We start from the raw sequence: 21,880 nt of genomic DNA, 5'->3' as shown, positions 1-21,880 counted from the left end.
TTTTATTTACTACATATTTATTCATTATTGTTACCATTGATCTAAATAAGTCTACTAAAAAAAAAAATATCTACTAATCATAATAACATTGCATTAATTTTTTTAAACTTAATTGTTGATGTAAACTTTTTTTAATTAGATTTCAGTAACTAACTTACTTTAAAACAACAAAGTTTATGTTTTAAAACCTTTTTTTTTATAATTTTTAACTTATATCTAACCTTTAATGTTTTTTATTTTGTTTTAAATTCAAATATTTTGACTTCATAATTTTCAATTTAATTAAATTTAATTACAACAATCTGAACGAATAATATAATTTAATAAATCATAGTAAAAGTGAAAAAAAATATACCCCGATATATATATATATATATATATATATATATAAATTTAGCACTTTGTTTATCTTTATAACAAGTAAATAAAGTTTTAAGATTATTGATTTTTTTATTTTAAATAAAATACTAAGTAGTTTATAGAAAAAATTGTTTTAATTTTCAGAATTTTTAAAATATAAGGTGAAATATTTTTATTTCCTATGCTTGTATAATTAAATGAATTAAACAATAATAATATGTTTTTGGTTTTTAAAAGGTTAAAAAAAGTAATCCTTACATGTTAGTCTAAACATTCCACATATATAAGTTTTTAGTTTCTACCTAATCAAACACTAAGTTCTTAATTCTTTTAAACTTTATTTTGCAACGATGCTATGTAACTTTTTTTGAATACAAATCGTATAAATTTATTAATGTTCATTGTTTTTAGTTTTTGCCCAAAGCTTAAATATGGCTAAACACCAAATAATTCCTATTTCTATTTCTGCTGTTTCCTGTGTACTTACATTTGCCGCTTGCATCTGGAACCAGTGGGAAGTATCTGGCAACTCAAGTAGCAATTTATTGGGATCTACTTGGGCGTTCAGGGGTCTTTGGGAGGACTGTATGCAGCTTTCTAGTGGGCAGTACCAGTGCAACGCAATGGGAATGGAAACAATGTCAATTTACCGTTGGTTGCTGATAATAATGTTGATTTTTGTAAAAAGTTATTAGGTTGTAGATTTTTTTCCATATGTCTTTTTTTATATGATAATCATTTCAATAAGACTGAATGTCTTTATTCTTTATTTAATTTCTATGCTTATATTACTAATGTTTAATAATAAAAACAGCGATTATTTTGGCACTGAGGTGCCTGATGTGCACAGCAATAGTGTGTTCCGTAGCAAGTATCGCACTCCTCATCTTCACTGCATCAAACAACTCGCATCACAACAAAACATTAAACAACATTGCTGCCTGCTTGATTGCTACTTCAGGTTAGTTATTTTAATATGCCGTATTTACAAAAAGCCTTTAATTGTTTATTCAAATACAGTTTTAACGTTTTTTTACGAAATATGTGTAATAGTTAAAGTCTTTAAAACGATTTACAGTAAAAAATTGTTTGTGTTGAAATTTTTATTTTTGATTTTAGTACTTGCTTATATCTTATTCGGATAAAAGTCGTTTTAATATTTTCTAAACTTATTAATGTAAGTTTTAAATGTATTTTAAAGTTACTCTTTTTAGTGATTTTTTAAACTATATACAATATATTTTTTATTTAACCATGAGTATCGTGTTATTAGATAAAAAATAAAATAAAGTACAAAAATATTTTGAATTAATTTGAATTTAAATTTATAAAAATTTAAGAATTTAAAACTAAAAAGTTTTTTTACCTTTTTTATTTTGTTTCATTACACATAAAAAAACTTTTATTTTCAACTAGTTTGTTTTTATGGATGTTTTTTAATTAAACCATAAGTTGATACAAATTACTATGCTTTTCAATTAAATTAAACCTTGAAGTCTAATATTTGAAAAGCGTAAGTTAATTTAGTTCATCACGTAAACTATAATTCTAAAAAACTTTATAATTAAATCCCTCCAAAGTATAAATTCTTTTTTATTAGTTACACTTATAACAGATTATTTATAAATTTTTATTAAATGAAAAATTTGTTTTAAGCTCATCCGTACTGACAAAACGACTATAAGATTATTTTTCTTAAAGTTAAGGCATAAAAACAATTTTCATTTAAACTTAAATTTTTTTTATATACTACCTATTTAAAATGTAACATACTTACCTTTGTGAAAAATATGTTATTTTATATGCTATTTATATAAAAAGTTTATTTTTACTTGAAACCTAAATCTTAAAAAAATAGATAACTTGTTCAATAAAATAATTGCTTTTATAAGGTTGTCTGGTTCTAGCCTCTTGTATTTGGTCAACTTGCTCCTCAATAGCTCGCTATAATGATCCATCAAACTACAATGATGTCCTTCGTTACGAAATCGGTGCTGCAGTTTACCTCGGATTCGTCACTTCATTTATCCTCTGGGTGTCGTCGTTTACTTGCTGCTGCTTTCCGCCTCAGAGTGAAAATGTTGATAGATTCCAGCATCATTACCAGTACCAGGTAGAAAATGATAGAAGGAGGTCAAACTTTGTTAAGCAGGAATATGTTTAATTTGTAATTTTTACTTTTGAAATTGATAGCTTTTAGTGTTAGTGATACAAATTAACCTTTGAGTCGAACAATAACGTTATAAATAATATTTTGTACAACACCATTATATTTTTCTTGAAAATTAATACTTTATGAATATTTTTTTTTATATCATCAAATAAAGTTTTCTCAGTAACAAGGTAAAAGACTAAATATAAACTAAATTGATAACGAATTTTTTTTTATAATTGTAATTGTTAAACTTTAAAACTTTAATATTATTATTTATAATAATAATAATATTTTTGAACATAATTTAATGAAATAAGAAAATTTTTGTTACAAAAGTAAATCCAACAGTACACAAACTTTTTTCTGAAATATAGATTTGTTTAAAAAACTTGTGTTAAAAAGTCTAAAAGTTTTAATGAAAAAAAACTTTTAAAAGCTTGTATAAAACTTTTTAGATTTTGTTATAGAACTAAGTTTTAGACTTATATGTAAATTTACTAAAATTCGCCTAATACAGTACTTGTAAATTTTTTATGTCTAAATATTCATTTTAAATTATATTAAACAAAACCATCATCCATAGTTTTTTTAATAGTGTTTAAATAGTTTGGTTTTGGTACTGGTTTTAATTAAAAAGTTTAAACATAACTGACTCATTTTCGAAAAAAGTTTATTTATTAATTTCGTTTAGCTCTCTTCAGAATAACATTGCTAAAAACTATGAATATTGTAGAGTAATTTTAGTTATATATAATGAATTTGAAAAGTCTAACAAAAAATAGTTACGTCATGAAGTATAAAAGTCTGTTTAGAAAAAGTTTGAAAAATAGAATAGAGCTGTACTGAACTAACTTAAAGTAATTTATAAGACAAAATTGCTAAAACAAAAACATTTAAAATAGTAGAAATTTTTACCTTAAACTAAATTAAATAAAAAGCACATTAAAAATACGACAATAACGACAACAAAAAATAATACTACTAAAGACCCTATTTGTAAAGTTTTAAATTGTAAAAATCTCTTTGTTTGCAAATTTTTGGCTCGCGAGATCTAATAAATAGAGATTCTAGAACTGAAAGATGGTAGGTGTTTCTAGCTCGGGATAGGATTTCGAACCTATTATCCAGGTAGTTCTCGGCACAAACAGGGTTGTTGAGGAGGTGCTGATGAATAGATGACTGTTCACCTTTAGGCTTCACGTCGTGTACAACACCAACCGCCCACTTAACGGAATCGTAAAAGATGCCACACCTACCCATGATTTGAGTAATGTAGTTTACATATTTAAATGTCATTGCGGAAATGACTACGTAGGTCGTACATCTCAACGTTTCCACGTCAGGCGAGAGCAGCATGTCACGAAAAAGCTTAAAAGGTTTATTTTTAATGACGACGTGAAGCCTAAAGGTGAACAGTCATCTATTCATCAGCACCTCCTCAACAACCCTGTTTGTGCCGAGAACTACCTGGATAATAGGTTCGAAATCCTATCCCGAGCTAGAAACACCTACCATCTTTCAGTTCTAGAATCTCTATTTATTAGATCTCGCGAGCCAAAAATTTGCAAACAAAGAGATTTTTACAATTTAAAACTTTACAAATAGGGTCTTTAGTAGTATTATTTTTTGTTGTCGTTATTGTCGTATTTTTAATGTGCTTTTTATTTAATTTAGTTTAAGGTAAAAATTTCTACTATTTTAAATGTTTTTGTTTTAGCAATTTTGTCTTATAAATTACTTTAAGTTAGTTCAGTACAGCTCTATTCTATTTTTCAAACTTTTTCTAAACAGACTTTTATACTTTATGACGTAACTATTTTTTGTTAGACTTTTCAAATTCATTATATATAACTAAAATTACTCTACAATATTCATAGTTTTTAGCAATGTTATTCTGAAGAGAGCTAAACGAAATTAATAAATAAACTTTTTTCGAAAATGAGTCAGTTATGTTTAAACTTTTTAATAGTGTTTAAGTGTATAGTTTTTTTATTAGTAGACGACTAAATATATAAAACAGCTTATCTTAAAAGTAAGAAAAAATAAAAACTTTGATATTATAAAGTGGTGGTTACACATTTAGAAAATTTAATCTAAAAATTTTTAACAAATTTTTAAAAACAAATTTTATCACTTTATAATTCAAAAAGTGTTAAATTCAACAAAAGTCTACTTTTTTTGTTTTTTAAATATTTAAAAGCAGTTTAATTTTTAAAATATTCTTTTTTGGTGCAAATTGTTTTATTAAAGTATAATGGGTAGATACGTATCTTTAAAAGAATTAAGGAATTGACTGTTATAAACGACAGCAAAAAAAATCTTTTAAAAACTTGTTAGCTTAAAGTAAAATAAAAACATCTTAAACATGAGAAATTTTTATTTATAGATTTTGTTTATAAGCATTACATAACTATGTGCTTATTTTTGCAATACAATAAACAAATATGTTGTCAAAAAGCATTACCAAATTTATTTATTTAAGTTATGCTTTTATATTAAATGTTTGTTATTTTTATTATCTAACGTGTTTTTTATAGTAAATTTTTCACAGTTAAGTGATTAAGCATCATTCATAAGCTATTAATAGTTTTTTTTTTAAGTTAATATTTTACTATAATGTTGAAATAATTATACTACTCGTCTTGTAATGTGTCAAACTCATTCTAAAGCTGGTCTTATTTAGCTTAACACTTAAACTGAAAATAACTTAAGAAGAAAAAAGTTTTATAAGAATGAGAAAAAATTATGTACTAACAATGATCGTTTTATACATACTGTATTATTGTACAATATTTCATATCACTTACTATTGAATTAGTTTACATAACTATTTATTTCGTAAAAAGCATCCTACTGTAAACTAGGATTCTGCAGTTTTTTATAAGAAACGGGACAATTTCGTAAGTTGTTTGCAGGTAATACTGTATTAAAAAAGTCTTCCAACAGGCTGCAGTTATTCAAAACAATTAGAGTAATCAATAAAAAAAATGATTTGAAACAAAAATGCACTAATAATTACTAACTATAAAATTAAAGTAGTATATAAATATAAATAATAATATAAAATTCTTTCAGTTCTAGAATCTTTGTTTATTAGACCTCGCGAGCCAAAAATTTGCAAACAAAGAGATTTTTACAATTTAAAACTTTACAAATAGGGTCTTTAGTAGTATTATTTTTGTTGTCGTTATTGTCGTATTTTTAATGTGCTTTTTATTTAATTTAGTTTAAGGTAAAAATTTCTACTATTTCAAATGTTTTTGTTTTAGCAATTTTGTCTTATAAATTACTTCAAGTTAGTTCAGTACAGCTCTATTCTATTTTTAAACTTTTTTAAAACAGACTTTTATACTTTATGACGTAACTATTTTTTCTTAGACTTTTCAAATTCATTATATATAACTAAAATTACTCTACAATATTCATAGTTTTTAGCAATGTTATTCCGAAGAGAGCTAAACGAAATTAATCAATAAACTTTTTTTCGAAAATGAGTCAGTTATGTTTAAACTTTTTAATTAAAAATTAAAAGCATAACTGTAAGTTTTTATTAAAATTTAGTTTTTAATACCAACTAGTTTTTATTATTTGAAATTTATTAATTGAATGTTTTAACCTGAAAAATACATCGCTGACCACATTTTCGCTTTGGAAGCTGCAGTTTGCCGACCACCTAGTTTTTACGTACTTATTTATTTCTATTTCAGTTTATATTTACTAACTTAAAAATTTAAGAATAAATATAAAAAGTAAAACGAAATACATGGCAATTTGTAATTTTTATTCAAATATTTTTAGGAAGACTTTTATTTAGGACTTTAAAATAAACTTTTGTAAGCTTCAAATATTTTAAACACTTGTTATACAAGAAAAATGTTTTTTTAAATTGATAGTAATAAAAAAATAGCTTTAAAATTGTATTAAATGTTTCTCATGAATAAGCTGTTTCAGTAAGTTTCTTTTTTTGCAGTTTTTGATCGTCAATTAAATGTCAATTAAAAAATCAAAATTGTTATTAAGTTAAACTAGAAACACAAAACAAAAATTCAAAGCAAAAAGAATTATAAAAAACTAACAGCTTTAATTGTTGATTTGAAATATTTTATTATAGCCTATAAAATGAAAAAACATTTCCAGGCTAAAAAATATTATTTAATACATAAAATAGTTGAAGCAGCTATAAATAGAAAAATACCTTTTACTTTTATTATAAAACTTTTATATATGTTTTTTGTTGTAATCAATTACATTAGGCAATAATTAAAAAACGCTCTTTTAGTATTAAACAAAAAACTTTACAAACAAAATATAAGCTTCTTCTAAGTTATTTGCCTATATTTAACAAAAAATCATAGTTCTATTTTTACAGCATCGTTATCATATAACAGTATTATATATTTTTTAAAAAGTATTTTTTTAAAGGACATTTCGATTTTAGAACAGTCACTTTATGTATTACCTTCTAGCAATCTAGCTTTACCTGGTTTTTGAGATAGCTTAGTAGAGTGTTATACGTAACACTTATTTGAAATGTCATTGCTTATCATTAATAACCTGTATTTTTTGATTACAGAGAAAAAAAAGTTATGCAGTTCAGTATTAGTTTTTTATGTCTTCACTTTAATTAAGTAACCATTTCCGTAAAACTATTCAATTGTTTTATAACAATTAAAAAACCTTTTATTTGTTGAAAAAAAAAAGAGATTTTAAGCATTTGAATATTTTTTTGTGACTTACTAAAACTTAGTTATAAGTTTGAATGTTTGTTATTTTTAAATCAAAATTTGAAAAATAAATAAATTTATTTTTTATACCTGCGAGGCAATATTCATATTAAAAATTAAGTTGTTAATCGTTTTAGGTTAAAGTGATTTATTCGTCTTTTTTTTTGTAGTGAGTGACTAATACTAATACTTCATTATAAGTACAAGTAAACTATTTGAAACCACTAGGTTAATATATTTGTACTAGATTTTACTAAAGGTTTAAATTTTTATTGTTAGGAACAAAATAAGGTTTGTTCAAACTTAAATTTCAACGCTTAAGTTTTAAATGTCACCTAATTAATCAAAATATTTTTGCTTTATTTATTTTAGATAGTTAAACATTAACTTTTTAACTACTATATATTAAATTACATAAAAACAAAATTACGAAGGAGTGTTAAGAATATTTAAAACGCTATAAAAAGCATTTGAGAGTAGACTAGAGTTTTATATATTTAATTTATATTATAAACTAAAAATTTAGTATTTAAGTACATTAATTTATCATAAATTATTTTTTTTTAAACTTAAATCTTTTAATAACATCTAATTATTGATAATATCCCTTTTTTGGTAAATTTTTTTTTTTAAACTGTCACTGTTTATTAAAAGGAAATGATGTGTTAATGTTTTTATATATGATTAAGAGTAAAATTAATCATTTTCATATAAACACATGATTCATAAAGTATCATTGTTTGATTCTATGAGTTTTCTGTCTATTTTGAGTGTTTTTATGATTTTTTAGTAACTTTGGGTTTATGTTTTTCAGCAGCATTTTGTTTATAATTTTTTTTAAGTATATGCAAATAAAAATAACTAGTTTTTTTAAGAAATTTTTTTAAGGTGTAAAAACTATCCGTTTTAGTTTCATGAACGTAAAAGTATCTATTTAACACTAGTTTTCTTATTCAACAAGTACAATATTAAGTTTTAATTTCAGTCAACTTTTCGCTATAGCTTAAACCAAGCTTCTAGAAAGTTAACTTACTGACCTTGATGTTAAAAGTTTATATTTAAAATGTTTTTGTACAATATTTTTCACATGTATGTATAAAGATAATGTAGGTGCTAAACTATAAGTTTTATTAAATTATTCAATTTTTTTTTCTAAACAATTGTTAGTACTACTTTAATTTTTAATTGAAAGTTTCCAACAAACTATTTATCTTACATTTTTGTTAAACTGAAAATATATACCAGTTATTTAATTTTTCAATATAATTAAACTACAATGCAATATAAAATAAACTGAAGTTTGTAGCTTAAGTTTTTTTTTTTAATCAACTTTATAATAATTCAATAAACGACTTATAATTTTTGAATAACTAAAAAAATTTTTTTTAATTATTTCGAACTTAAAGTAATAAAATGATACTGGTAAGTAAAAATAAGCAATAATGTATGCTTTTTAGCATGAACATGATTCTAAAAAATTTATATTTTTTAATTAAAATTATTAAAGTGTTACAATTATTAAGTTACTTAGGTAGTACTTGTTGGTAATTATACAGTAAATGAAATATGAGTGAGTATCCTGTAGTAAATACTCCCATGGGTAGTGTAAAAGGGCGTAAGTGTGCAAAGCCGAAAGTTGAAAATGCAAAACAGGTGTACAGATTTGCTAAAATTCCATTTGCCCAGCCGCCAGTTGGAGAACTAAGATTTGAACCTCCACAAAAGTTTGTTTTTATATATACTTTTTTTTTAATTTAAGTGTGTAGTCTCAGTTAGAGTTATCTTTTTATTGTCATTCAGTTTAATAACTTTAATTTTTTAAGCTAACTGCTATAAACAACAGTTTAATTAAAGACTATTTTCAAATAATATGCGTTGTCCTTTTTAAACGTAACAAACAAAAAGTTTAAATGTGTATTGGCACTTAACTATTAGTAAAAATTATAAATACGTTAAAAAATACAAACTTTAATTGTTTAACTTAATTTAATAAACTACTTTATTTTTATTTAAAACTCTTTAAAAAATAAAAGTTACTACATTTTTTTCAAAACATTAAAACATTATAACAAATAAATTAAAAATATTAAAAAAAGATTCGAAATTGGTATTCTCAGTTTATTTTTTTCGGTACAATGTTGTTATTCAATGCACAACATTTTTATTAGTAGTTTAATGAAATGTTTAAAAAGTAATATTACAAAGGATAACACAAAAAGCGTTTTGGAAGTTAAACTAGACTTTAGTTTTATTTTTGAATAACGTATTTACCGTGTTAAGATGTATTTACAACATGTAGTCTGATAATCGAATTGGTATGATCAAACCTTGTAAACTTGAGCTTGTCTCACGATACATGAAAGTTCAAGTAATTCTGTAGACCTACGACTCTGTAGACTTTCGCCAATGATTTTTTGATCGTATTCAAAACGAGCATACCAGATGTCTTGCCTAGTGGACAATGTATTGAACGTTGCACGGGAAAAGACAATGCTGACGTCTTTGATCATTGCCGGCAAATGGTTGCTTATTGCTTGCATTTATAAATCTTTTGTATATTGGAGTTCGCGCGCTTTTCGCTTGTGACTGACTAACAAGTCTTTATCAGGACGAAACCGGTCTCAGCCTACCGTAAGCTTGTGGTTTGATGATCGAATTAGTATGAGCAAACCATGTAAACTTCAGAATATCTAAATTTAGTTTAACTTTATATACGTACCTTAGAAGATTCAAAGGTTGTTTTAGGAGAAATAATAAAAAGTAGTGTAATCTTAAAGCTACGTATGTCCAATTTGAAATAAAACATGGATTATAAATATTTTCAAAGTTTAAAAAATATTGAATAAAAAATAAATCTTAAGATCGGGACCATGGGACGGCGTTTTAGACGGAACTAAGCAGGCACCAGGACCGATGCAGCCGCTTGAAATGGCCGTTCCTTTGATGAATGTGATGGCTTTACCCAATGAGTTTGAAGAACAAATCGAGGATCTTAGTGAAGACTGTTTGTATTTGAACGTTTACACACCATCTACGACATCTAGTGACAAGTTACCGGTGAGTCTTTACTATTTGCTATACTAAAATATAGGTTTTACTTTAAGCACAAAAGTGCAGGAAACGGTTTGATTATAAGTTACCTAGTTGTCCTTCTTACTAATTTTTGGACTGAACTTTTTATTCTTTTACATAATTCTTATAGCTTAACACGTACAAGCTTTAATAACAAACACTATATAACAAACGATTTATATGAAGAAACTAACAAAAATAATTTAATACTTTGAATTAATTTCAACTTTTGATTATTTACTGAACTGTTTATTTTTGTTTAGGTTTTGTTCTGGATATATGGAGGAGGATTTCAGATTGGGGGACAAATTAGTTACGATGGTAACGTTCTAGCTTCCTTGCATGACGTTGTTGTTGTTATTCCCAATTACAGAGTTTCTTGTTTCGGATTTTTGAGCTTTACAGGTGAAAATTCTCCTTGCACTGGTAACATGGGACTCTTGGATCAAAATATGGCGCTACAGTTAGTATTATAATTTACAACTTAAGTTCAGATCTATTTTTTATTTGATAATAAAAAATATAGTATAAACATCTAAAACAATTAAACTTAAAGTTTTAGGTCTGAAATTTTAGTTTTGTGTTAGTTTGGTTAGTTTGAGTTTAGTTTCAACCATAAAACTTAGTGAAGTTTTTAAAGTTCAAAAATTTAATTTTACTCTATAATTTGGAAATTTGTTTTATAAACTAGCATGTAGTTGCAATTTTCAAAATTGTGTTTAAACTTTTTAAGTTTTTTGTTTTGAATAAAAACTCTCAAAAGATAAAAAAAGATAATATTTATAAATAAGTTACTCGTATTTGTATTACTGTACGAAGTTCATCAAAAATTTTATAATTTAGTTATTTTTACGCTTTGAAAATAAAACCTAGGTAAGTTTGAATAAATGAAGCGAGTAACAATCTATAGTTTATTCATCTTTGTTCGTTGTAAAACTTTATCAAAAAGTAAATATAAGTACTTCATATGCTTTTGAAAAATAAGTTCTGAGATAACATATTTTTAAGATGGTGCAAGGAAAATGTAGCTAGTTTTGGCGGAAATCCAGACAATATAACCTTATTTGGCGAGAGTGCTGGTTCAATTTCAGTAGACTTGCATGTTCATTCACCCTTATCTAGTGGACTTTACCACAAAGCTATCTGCCACAGTGGGGTCAGCATTTTCCCAAGTAAGTATTTCATCAATGTGTTTAAATAAAAAAGTTATTCTTAAAATTAATACAACTGTATAAGAGCTACTAATTATATTTTTAAGAACAAATTAAAGTTTTTTTTTAAATAAGCTTTTTTTAGTTTTTTTTGAATCATTAAAAATAATCCTGTAATTGTACAGTGAAATAAAGTTTTTTACATTGTAAACGTAAAATATCAATCAAAAAAAAGTACTATACACTTCTTTTAAAAGAAAAGAAAGTTGTTATATAATTAAAAGTACTAGTTCTTAATTTATTTCAACATTGCCAGTGTTACTAAGAAGTGCAGCTGATAACCAAACAGCGACAGAACAGTTGTTGAAAAACTTTAATATCGAAGATAAGGATCCAAAGGATCAGCTTGCTAAATTAAAGAAAGTTCCTGCAAAAGAGCTTGCAGATTTTGCTTTCAAAATGACTAAAGTTAGTTTTAAACTATTAGTTTTGAAAAAATCTGAACAAGTTTAAAAAAAAATTGTTTTTTCCTTTTGATTGTAAAGCTGACTTTTTATAGGCTTTTTTTTGTAAAACTATTAGTAAACTATATACTTTTTACAAAACTCAAATATCAAAAACAATATTTAGAGATGTAATTTACTAATAGCTGTTTATTTTTACCCACTAAACTGTTTAAAGTGTTGATTCAAAAATACTTTTAAAGCTTACTAAAGTATTTTAAAAGTAATGATGGCTATAAAAGCATTTAAATAAAGGAAACTAGAATTAACTAATATGCTACAATTACTTTTTTTATTTTACAAATATATCACTATCATTACCTGTTTTTTTATTTTGATATCTTATGGTAACTATTTTATTGTTCAAAATATTTTTTAGATTTACCAACAAATTATTATTTATCTTATAAAAATTCAAAATAGTTTTGTTATATATACGTCTGTTTCATTACATAACTAACAAAAAGTTATCAAATGTTTAAAAATTTATAAAAGTCTCAAAGTTTAGATGTTTTTTTATTTACAAAATATTATTATTTCAATCACAAACTCTTTTTTTGATAATCTTTTTAGTAAGCAAAACCCTACGAGCGATTAGAGTTATTGATACAATAAGTTGGGATTTTACTTTAAGTTCTTAAACAGTTAAAATTTAAATAACTGTTATAGAAGTTAAGCATTCTTATCAAAGTATATAGATAATAAAAACTTAAGAAAACCTTTGTGAAAGTATCTATGTTATAGTTCATACTGTGTCAAGGGAACCAATTATTTTTACTTTTGTTAACCGTAAATACAGGCGTTCGGATACTTCACTCCAGTAAACCAGGATCCTTCCTTTTTTCCATCAGGTCTAGAAAATTCATTTGATAAAGTACCGCAAATATTCGGAGCGAACAACACTGAAAGTTTCGGTATTCTTTCTACTTTGTACCAAACCAAGGGCTTTAACGATGGGTTGAGTGAGGAAGACGGAAAACTTTTTCTCAAACAATTTGTACAAATGGCTGCTCCGGTTCGTTTTTTTTTTAACTTTTAACTTGTTCAAAAGTGTTATTCAATAACTCAAGTTACAAAATTAATGAAAATGAGTGTTAGCTTTCATATGGTATAAACAAAGGCGTTACATTTTTGAAACTTGTTTTCAAATATTTCTAAGTGGACTGTATTTTAAGATTTTAAACTTATGGTGTTATGTAGCATTAATACATTAAAGAACTTTTTTTTTTCATTTTGAATAAAAAATATCCAGACGAAGCCAGATAAGCATGCTACCTTAGAAAAAGCGCTTATTGATGAGTACAGCAAACATTTTGACATAAAAAAAGACCCGATGTTTTGGACCAAAATGTTGGGACATTTGAATGGTGACTCAACTTTTGTTGTGCCAAGTATTATGAGAGCAACTTCTCACGCAGGTTTTTGTTATAACCATTGTCTTAGTTGAAAAAAAATACACAAGATTTATCGAACAGCAAGTTTTAAAGTTTTTTTTTTCAATTATACTTATACAATAAAAAAATTAAAGTTTTCTGGAGCGACGATAATTAAACCATAAATAAAACTTATAAACTTAAACAACTAAAACATATTTATATTTTGGAGCATTATTTCATATTCAGTAAAGTTTTATTTAAATAGTTTGTGGTTACATTTGTTTTATATATTTAACTATTGAAGAAAGCTTGTAAAAGACGATAAAATTTTACATATGATTAGTTACAAACATTTTTTTTAACTTTCTAAATTGATCACTTTAACTCAATTTTTTTAGATGTAGTTTAGTTTATTCAACCCACAACCAAATTTAGTGCTCGAGATAAATTGATTAAGCCTAAAGAAGATTAGCACAGTTATAAAACTTACAAGAGTACTTAAAACTGTTAATACTAGTATATTTTAATAATTAATAACGTACTTGATGAATGAACAAGAGATGCAAACTTGAAAACTATCAATAAAGTTTTTAGTTATTACGATTTAGCAAATACGATTAATGATAAAATAGAAAAAAAAGGTTACTCTTTTTAATAAAAATATAAACACATATTATATACTTACACTTTTATCAAAGTACTATAATTCTAGATTAAATTATTTTGTGGTATACTTATTAACAAGTTTAAATACAAACTTGTACTAGTATATGTCGTAAAAAACTTAAAAGATAAAAAATAAAACTTAAGTAGTACCCATATTCTTTTTCTAAGCTCCTTTTAATGATAGATTTTAAGTAGAACTTTTCCTCTACCCTGCAATAAAGTCTTAACTGTTCTTAATTATTGACAACTAATTTTGAAGTTAAGTAAATAAATTTGTGTTTTCAATTTTAGAAAAATCCAAACGCTTTAGTATACTTCATAAAGTATTTTTGTAAGTTTTATAATTCTAGTAAACTTTTAGAATTAAAATCAATAGCACAATTATAGTAAATGTATGAAAAATGTAAGTATAAAGTATCTTCAAGCTCTCTACAGCATTTACATTTTGAATCAAAACGTTTTTTAACAGCTAAAGCGCCTGCGTATTTCTACATGATGACCCAAGACTTGAAGTACAACCACTCAAAGGAGTACAACAAAGAAGAAAAGCCTCATATAAAGTCTTCACTGTGCGAATGTGACCACGGAGACGACCTGATTTTTACGTTCGGAGTTCCACTAACTTCTGCAAAACTTATCATTGATGCCTCCTTCACACAGGAAGAAAAACTGTTTAGCGAGCAGTGGATGAAGTTTTTGGTTAACTTTGCCACTTCGGGGTATGACAATTGCTTTAAATATTTTTTAAGTTCTGTAAGTTCTTTTTGTTATGTTTTTTTGGATCAAATTATTTTTCACTAATTTTCAATTTACATTTAAAAATTTCTAGCTTTATATTAACATGTTTAAGTGCATCTTCCAGCATATTAATAGTTTTTTTTTTTTTAATTGTAAGGTTAAACTTTGATTGTTATCTTATATTTTTTATGAATTTAACTTAAAAAATAAATAAATGCAGTACATAAAATTTTTCTGCTGATTTTTTTTTTCTGATTGCTACAACATTTATACCTTAAAATGTTTTAAAATCATTAAAGTTCACAACAAAACTCAAAATTTTAACAAAATGAGCTACGAATTTAAAAAATACCATTTACATTTGCAAGTAATGAACTAAAAAAAAACAGAAATCCGAATGAAGGACCGTACAAAATTGATGTTCAATGGCCTGCTTGGGAAGGTACAAATAGAAACTATCTAGAAGCTCACTGCAACCCACAAGTGAAACAAAATGTTTATGCAGATCGACTTGAGTTTTGGACTAAAACGTTTCCTTCTTTGCTTAACAACTAAAGTATTTCATCGGTTCAAAACATATATCTTTTTTAAATCTCATCAAAGCAAAATAATGATATATTTAACTTAAAGCTACCCTTTTTCATGTTTAGTTTTGTTTTAGTTGTTTACAAACGTCTAGTTTTATATTTAAAAGAAAAACAAGTATTTTTTTTATATTCTTTTACTTTTTTCGTAAACATAATTGAAATATGTTTTCAAATAAAGCTTTATAGTTGTTTTCGTAGTTTTATTAGAAAAAGAAAACTTAATTAGTTCAACTATAAAAGAGACTAACAAGTCATTTCAAAACTTGTTTAATAAAAAACTCTTTTGACGTAAATGTTTTTTTCAATCTAAATTAAATAAACTACATATACAAAAAAAGTTTTTAAATAAAACTGACAAAATTTTAATTAAACTATAAAAGAAAAAATTTATTAATTAATATTTTTTTTTTAATGTAGATAGGTCTCAATTTAAACATACTTTGTGTATTTCAATCAGCTCTTTTAAAAGAAAATTTTATTACAAATGTGTAATGACTAACTATATAAAGTTTTAGAAAACTACGTTTAGTCTTAAAAACTATAAAAACTTTGCCGGTTGAAATTTTTTTATCACATTATTGCCGTAAAGATGTTTAGGTGGACCAGGGGCGTGTCTAGACATTTTTCAAAGGAGTTTACTTTTTTTTTTGTTCTTAATTTGCCGCTTAAGTACGCATTTCTTAGGTATGCACTGCCAGTTAAGTACGCAATAATTAGCCAAAAAACTCTGTGCTTAAAATGTTTTTTTCTGCTTAGAAATAAAAAAACATATAAGTAGTAAAAGAAAAATATTATATTTTTTATTTATATTACTGTATTAAATTTAGATAACTTGAAACTAAAAGAACCAGAAAAAAGTTATGTTGTAATTGTATATCAAAATTTAAATCCGTTTTTTAAAGCAAACATATTACATACAGTTTATTTAATTTTTTTTTCTTTTAAATTTTAAACGCTTAAAATTTATAAATATAAATATAATTAAAATATTTTTTTATGTAACCTAATCTATAAAAATTGAAATTTCACTAAAAAAAATGTTTAGACTTATACAATTAAATTAAAATATCTTTAAATTGTAATAAATGTTTGCCTGATGGTACAGGGATTCTAATGATGATTTTGAAATCTCTAATGATTGAGTTGAAAATTTCAAAAAAGCAAGAATCAACTTTGTGGCCAACAGATATACAAAAATAAATATAAATAAAAATATTAAAATACCATTAAATGATAGAAGAATAAATTTCCAGGTTCTGTAGTGGTCTAAAGATAATTTTGAAAACTCTCTGAATTGAACTTTTCAAGGGTTAAACCCAGTTGGTTTGGTTGACACATAAACAAAAAATATAGATTTTAAATTACAAAAGCTTTACAAAACATTCTTAAATACAACCAACTAAGTAAAATAAAACTTTATTGGATTATATTGGACTTTTAGATTACATTGGACAGTAAAGTTCTACTTACTAGTTGAAAAACAATACATAATCGAAAGTTATTTACACTAAGTAACAAATTATAATGGGAACTAAGGGCATCTTAGTAAAAAGTTTCCCAGAAAAAAAATGCAACTTTAAAACTTTCACCTATTATCACGTCACAACTTAAATTTTATTTGAAATCTATTTCAGCTGGGCAAAAATGAGCATTTTTGTTACGGAAACTTATAATCTATCAGTGTTATAAATTGAACATTTATTATTCAAAGTTTATCAAATAACCAAAACAAAGTCAATAAACAACGTTTTTGGTGATATTCTAAGAATCTTTTTCTTCTTTTTTTCTTTCTTTTTTCAGGGGGTTCACAGGAAACCAGTCAAAACACGCCCCTGAGTTGGACTACTAGTATATAAAAGCAAAGTTAAAGTTGTTAACAGGATGATATTTTGTAAAGCATTTTTACTTACAGCCTACGTATATATATTTCGACGGTTAAACTTGAAATATAACTTTTTACTTTAACTATCAAATGTAACAATTATATTCTTCAGCAAAACCTAATCATACTTAATTATACTTCTTTTGTAATATAACTAAATGAAAAATGTATTCTATTAAATTACAATATATTATGAATGTATAAAACACAACAACTTTTTTGTACAGATTAGTCTGATATTATTTTGTTACTACCAGTAATTATAAATATAATAACAAAGAAAACTACAAAATATTAAGAACTAATGGGTAAAAGTTGTAAATGTAATTAGCTAACAATATAATTTTTCAGATTACTTCTTATAAATGTAGAATATAGTTTGTCTTTGAAAATATATATTTTTATTTTAACTGTTCATAATATGGATTTAATCGTTTGCTAAAGATCTTAGTGAAACAAGTTCATTGGAATATAAATAAAAACAAATTATACAGCAATCTTCCTTTATTGTACCAACAAATAAACATTCGTTAACACACAGAAACAAATGTTGGTACAATAAAGGAAGATTGCTGTATAGTTTGTTTTTATATATTTATATATTTTTTTTTTGGAAAAAATGTCATTCAAACACCCTAATTATAAGAATATAATGGCTAAAATTTCTACACTGCTAAAAAACTAGTTTATATCGCTTCTACCGTGTAAAGTAGCGTTTATATTTCAGCTCTAATTTTAACATAACTTTATATAAAATTTTTGCACCAAGTATTATATAATAATGCACAAATATTCAAATAATTTAAAGATATCAAAGCTTTATACTCTTGAATTTAAAATTATTTTATCTAAGAAAATAACTTTTTTTTGGCTATAAAAGCAAAATGTTTGTTTTTTATATCTTATAATGCTCGATAGTTGGTTTTATAAATGTAAAATGTAACATATAATTTTTTATTGTAATTAAGTACTCAACTATTAATAATAACTTCTTTTTACAATTCATATAGTTATGATTTAGCAATAGACATTATAGTTTGTACTTTTTTTTATGCTCAAATTATGTTTAATAATCTAAAGCTCAGAAATGTTTGTAATAAAATTTTATTAAAAATAATAATAACCACAACAATTAGCTAAAGTTGTTTTTACAATAAACAACTCATTTATTTCACCAAATGTTTAAACATCTTAAAACAAAAGCTCATTCAGTTACAATTCTGACCATTTGCTCAGCCATTACCCAGCTTAGAATACTTGTAACCAGGGCTAGTAAAGAAGCTGCCCATGTTAAGTAAAAGCACCAACCAAAATTAACTGGCAAAAGAAGAAATTTAGCAACAACAGCGTCATTTTTCACAACTGTTTGCTTGAAGTTTGGAAGGTGGAGCACTCTTTGTATTTTTTCTACGGTTTCCAGCATGAACTGATTGTGATTACGATTTAAGTCCAACTTTTTAACATTGTTTATTGTAAAGGTCACGATTCCAGCCAACAAAATTCCTGCTATAGGTTGAAATGTTAAGAAAATATTAAACAAAACGTAAGATTTAAAAAATAAAAAAATATTTTTTTTGGTTTTTTTTAAGAGTACTTCTTATAAAAATCCGCATATACTTATACTGGTAAATATTTCTAAGTATCATATTTTTTATTAAAAAACGTATTTGAAACTTGAACTTATAAAGTTATTATCAGAGTTTTTAAAACATTGTAATATCAAAATTATTAGTATACTATAAGTATGTATTATTTTTGATTCATTAAAACATCAAAGTGTATAATCTAACTATTATATATTATGTGTAGTTTAACTTTATACTTATTTGTCAGAAAATTAACTTGTTTTTAATTCTAAACTTATCCTTTTTATGACGAATTCATTATATTTAATTAGTGTGTCATTGTTTTATTTTTAATCTGAAAATAAACGAGTAAGAATAACTTTGTTAGTTACAAATCTATTTATACTGCCGCTGAGTAATCTTGCTATATTGGCGTCACACTAAATAAAAGGTTCATCACCTTTGAACTAAGTATAATGGAAATCAACCGTTTTATAGACTGTCCACTAAGGCTTTTAAATTAGCTATCTTATTTACTAAGTTATATAATTTTATAACAATGTTTAATTTTGTTTCGTCTGCAAACTAAATTAAAAAGAAATTTTCGTTTTATCAGCGTATTATTATGTATTTTTGTAAAGTTGTAAATTAAAGTTTATTGTTTTGTACGTGAAATTTTTTTATAACTTGCTGTTTTCCCTAAAAATTTAATACTATTTTCAATAACTAGAATAAAAACAAAAAATTTTATAGAGATATTTATTTAAATACATTAGTACATTTGAAAAATTTGAAGAAAAAATTTAAAATTTTATTGCTACAAACTGATTGTAACTTTTTTTGAAAATTTAAAAATATTTAATAATCAATTTTTTTCAAGCTTACAACTTTTGTAAAAATGAAAACAAATATATTTTATTCATAAACAACATTTTACTATAAATAAAACTCATAAACACACAGAAAATAATTAAAGTGGATATATGGCTTTAAAACGGTTGAAATCTACTTAATAATTAATCTTTTTTGCTGCATGAGTAAAGATAAGTGTTAGATTTTCTTGTTTGCATTTTATTTTATAAGTTACCAATATAACTTTACTTTATTTTCCGAAATTAACACAGTTAAAAATTAATTTCTAGTAAAAAACTTTATGTTGCAATTTTATGTACTTCAACTCAAGTAAATTTAAGCCTTCAAATGGTAAACTTTATAAAGTAGTACTACTTACACAAATTGATTTAAAAATTCTAAGCTTACCTCCGACCCTCAAAAAGATTGAACTTGAACTGGCCATAAATTTGCATACGGGACTGCTCAATGTTATGTCTTCACCATTGGTCATAATATTCGACGTCATCATAAGAAGTTCTCCAATGATGAAAATAGAAACACCGCCAATTAAAAATGCACCTTCCAGTGTCACTAATAACAGAAATAAAGTCGTTGAGCATTTAATTTTATGCACAATAAAATAAAACTGTAGTATTACATTATATTCAAACAAGAAAGTACAAAAAACAATTTCAACAACTATGTAAATGATTATTAGTCAAAAAAAAAATCATTAATAAAAATTTACTTGAACCATTGAAAGCCATATTTAACCTATATGTTATAAATGATGCTATTAATCCAAGTTTTTGTCAGACAACATATTTGATTACAACTTGTACTTTTTTTATAATTTGTTTTAGTAAAACCTGTACTCATAAAAAATAGTTAGTTGTACGTTCAGCATAAAAATTTTAAGTTTACTTTGAAGGTATTTTTATTTATAAAAAGTTTAGTTGCGTACTACTTTTTTTAAACTTTTCTTTATAGATGTTGTTATAAAAAAAAGTGAAGTATTTCAGCTACTTATTAGTTTAAGCACTGCAAAAGCAATATACTATTGGAAAAACTAACTTTTTGTATTAGAATTTTTTATAAATATTTTTTATTATAAACAATAGCACAAGTATAGCTACTGTTTAGATTTTATATTCTGTAACTTAAGTAATTATTGTCATCGTCGAACATGAAACAACAATAAATAAAGTAGTCTACATATAGTTTACTAGACTAGCTAATGGTGGAAAAAATCTAGTAATGACGATTAAATTAGTTATTATTTATTTCAGGTTAATACTTTTCTAGTCAAGTTTTTACGGACGTATCAAATTTTAGCGAATCATAATTTATTTATTTGATCATATATGTTCGCATAGTATTAAGATAAGTTATTAATTAAAATAGTAAACGATTAAGACATTTTCCTAATTAACTAAAAAAGTTTCTTTTTGTACTTCAAAAAAATATTTCTAATAAATAGTGTTCAGTTGTAATAACCTGTTAAACCGTAAACTTCTTCGTGCACCAGGTCTTAGGACCAAATATTTTGAACGTTTTTTTAATCATTTTTGTCGTTTAATAAATTTTAAAGTTTACCAACATTTTATTAGTTGTAAAAAAAAAATCAGCTGTTTTAAGTTTAAGACTTTGTTATATTTACAGATAAGTTTTAGCTAAAACAAAATGTATTCAAAAGTTTGACCAAAATATGTTAGTTCAAATTTTAAGTACTAATATATTTTGAAATATATGAAAACTATTTCTACATAAAACTATTAATCTATAACTTTAAAGATACCATATATATGTTTTACTTTTTATACGTTAATACAGCTTCTAATTTAACATTTTATTAAAAAAAAGTTTTTTTCTTAGTTATAATACAAGGTGTTTTGTAAATGATTATCTATTTTGGTGATAAAAATGTTGCTACAAATTATAAAACACAATATCTCGAATATTATCTCTTAAATTTTTTTGAATACTATAACTGTTTTATATAAAACCTGAATCTTACTTTTATATTTTTGTATACTTCTGTATACTTTTTTAATGAAATAAATTTATTCAAGCCTACACCAATCTAATTTTAAAACTTGACAAGAATTTTTTAGAGTATAATTAAGTATCTGATTAACCTTTGTTTAATGATTTTTCTAGTGAAGTCGTGTTTTATTTACATTTATGTTTATTAAAGACTGCTGCTGAAAAAGTCTTTCTAATTGAGAAAAAATGAAAAGTTAGCAAACTGTAATGCTTTGGCTTTT

The 21,880-nt window shown here is 24.5% G+C and overlaps 2 protein-coding genes across 2 annotated transcripts; both read left to right on the top strand.

The window, feature by feature from the left end:
* Positions 1-791: 791 nt before the first annotated feature.
* LOC145842942 (claudin-4-like) lies at positions 792-2,524 on the top strand. Its single transcript, XM_082950416.1, has 3 exons — positions 792-1,011; positions 1,175-1,321; positions 2,253-2,524. The coding sequence occupies exons 1-3, from the start codon at positions 792-794 to the stop codon at positions 2,522-2,524; spliced, it is 639 nt and encodes a 212-aa protein (XP_082806542.1).
* Positions 2,525-8,805: 6,281 nt separating this feature from the next.
* LOC145842941 (cocaine esterase-like) lies at positions 8,806-15,300 on the top strand. Its single transcript, XM_082950415.1, has 9 exons — positions 8,806-8,963; positions 10,101-10,296; positions 10,575-10,774; positions 11,320-11,483; positions 11,779-11,930; positions 12,765-12,980; positions 13,218-13,383; positions 14,477-14,726; positions 15,135-15,300. Exons 1-9 carry the CDS (start codon positions 8,806-8,808, stop codon positions 15,298-15,300), a joined length of 1,668 nt encoding a protein of 555 aa, XP_082806541.1.
* Positions 15,301-21,880: the final 6,580 nt, after the last annotated feature.

Source organism: Thalia democratica, chromosome 8 (genome assembly GCF_965202585.1).
Source record: "Thalia democratica chromosome 8, ktThaDemo2.hap1.1, whole genome shotgun sequence".
In the NCBI taxonomy this organism is placed as follows: domain Eukaryota; kingdom Metazoa; phylum Chordata; class Thaliacea; order Salpida; family Salpidae; genus Thalia; species Thalia democratica.
The sequence above is the reverse complement of the archived record's forward strand: the minus strand, read 5'-3'. Positions and strand labels throughout refer to the sequence as shown.

What these genes read in the sequence shown, in the direction of transcription:
- LOC145842942 (XM_082950416.1), top strand. Translation starts at nt 792, where the DNA reads ATGGCTAAACACCAAATAATTCCTATTTCTATTTCTGCTGTTTCCTGT. An exon ending in GGAAACAATGTCAATTTACC is followed by an intron (nt 1,012 to 1,174) that starts GTTGGTTGCTGA and finishes TAATAAAAACAG; the next exon opens with CGATTATTTTGGCACTGAGG. An exon ending in CTGCTTGATTGCTACTTCAG is followed by an intron (nt 1,322 to 2,252) that starts GTTAGTTATTTT and finishes TGCTTTTATAAG; the next exon opens with GTTGTCTGGTTCTAGCCTCT.
- LOC145842941 (XM_082950415.1), top strand. Translation starts at nt 8,806, where the DNA reads ATGAGTGAGTATCCTGTAGTAAATACTCCCATGGGTAGTGTAAAAGGG. An exon ending in TTGTACAAATGGCTGCTCCG is followed by an intron (nt 12,981 to 13,217) that starts GTTCGTTTTTTT and finishes AAAAATATCCAG; the next exon opens with ACGAAGCCAGATAAGCATGC. An exon ending in GAGAGCAACTTCTCACGCAG is followed by an intron (nt 13,384 to 14,476) that starts GTTTTTGTTATA and finishes GTTTTTTAACAG; the next exon opens with CTAAAGCGCCTGCGTATTTC.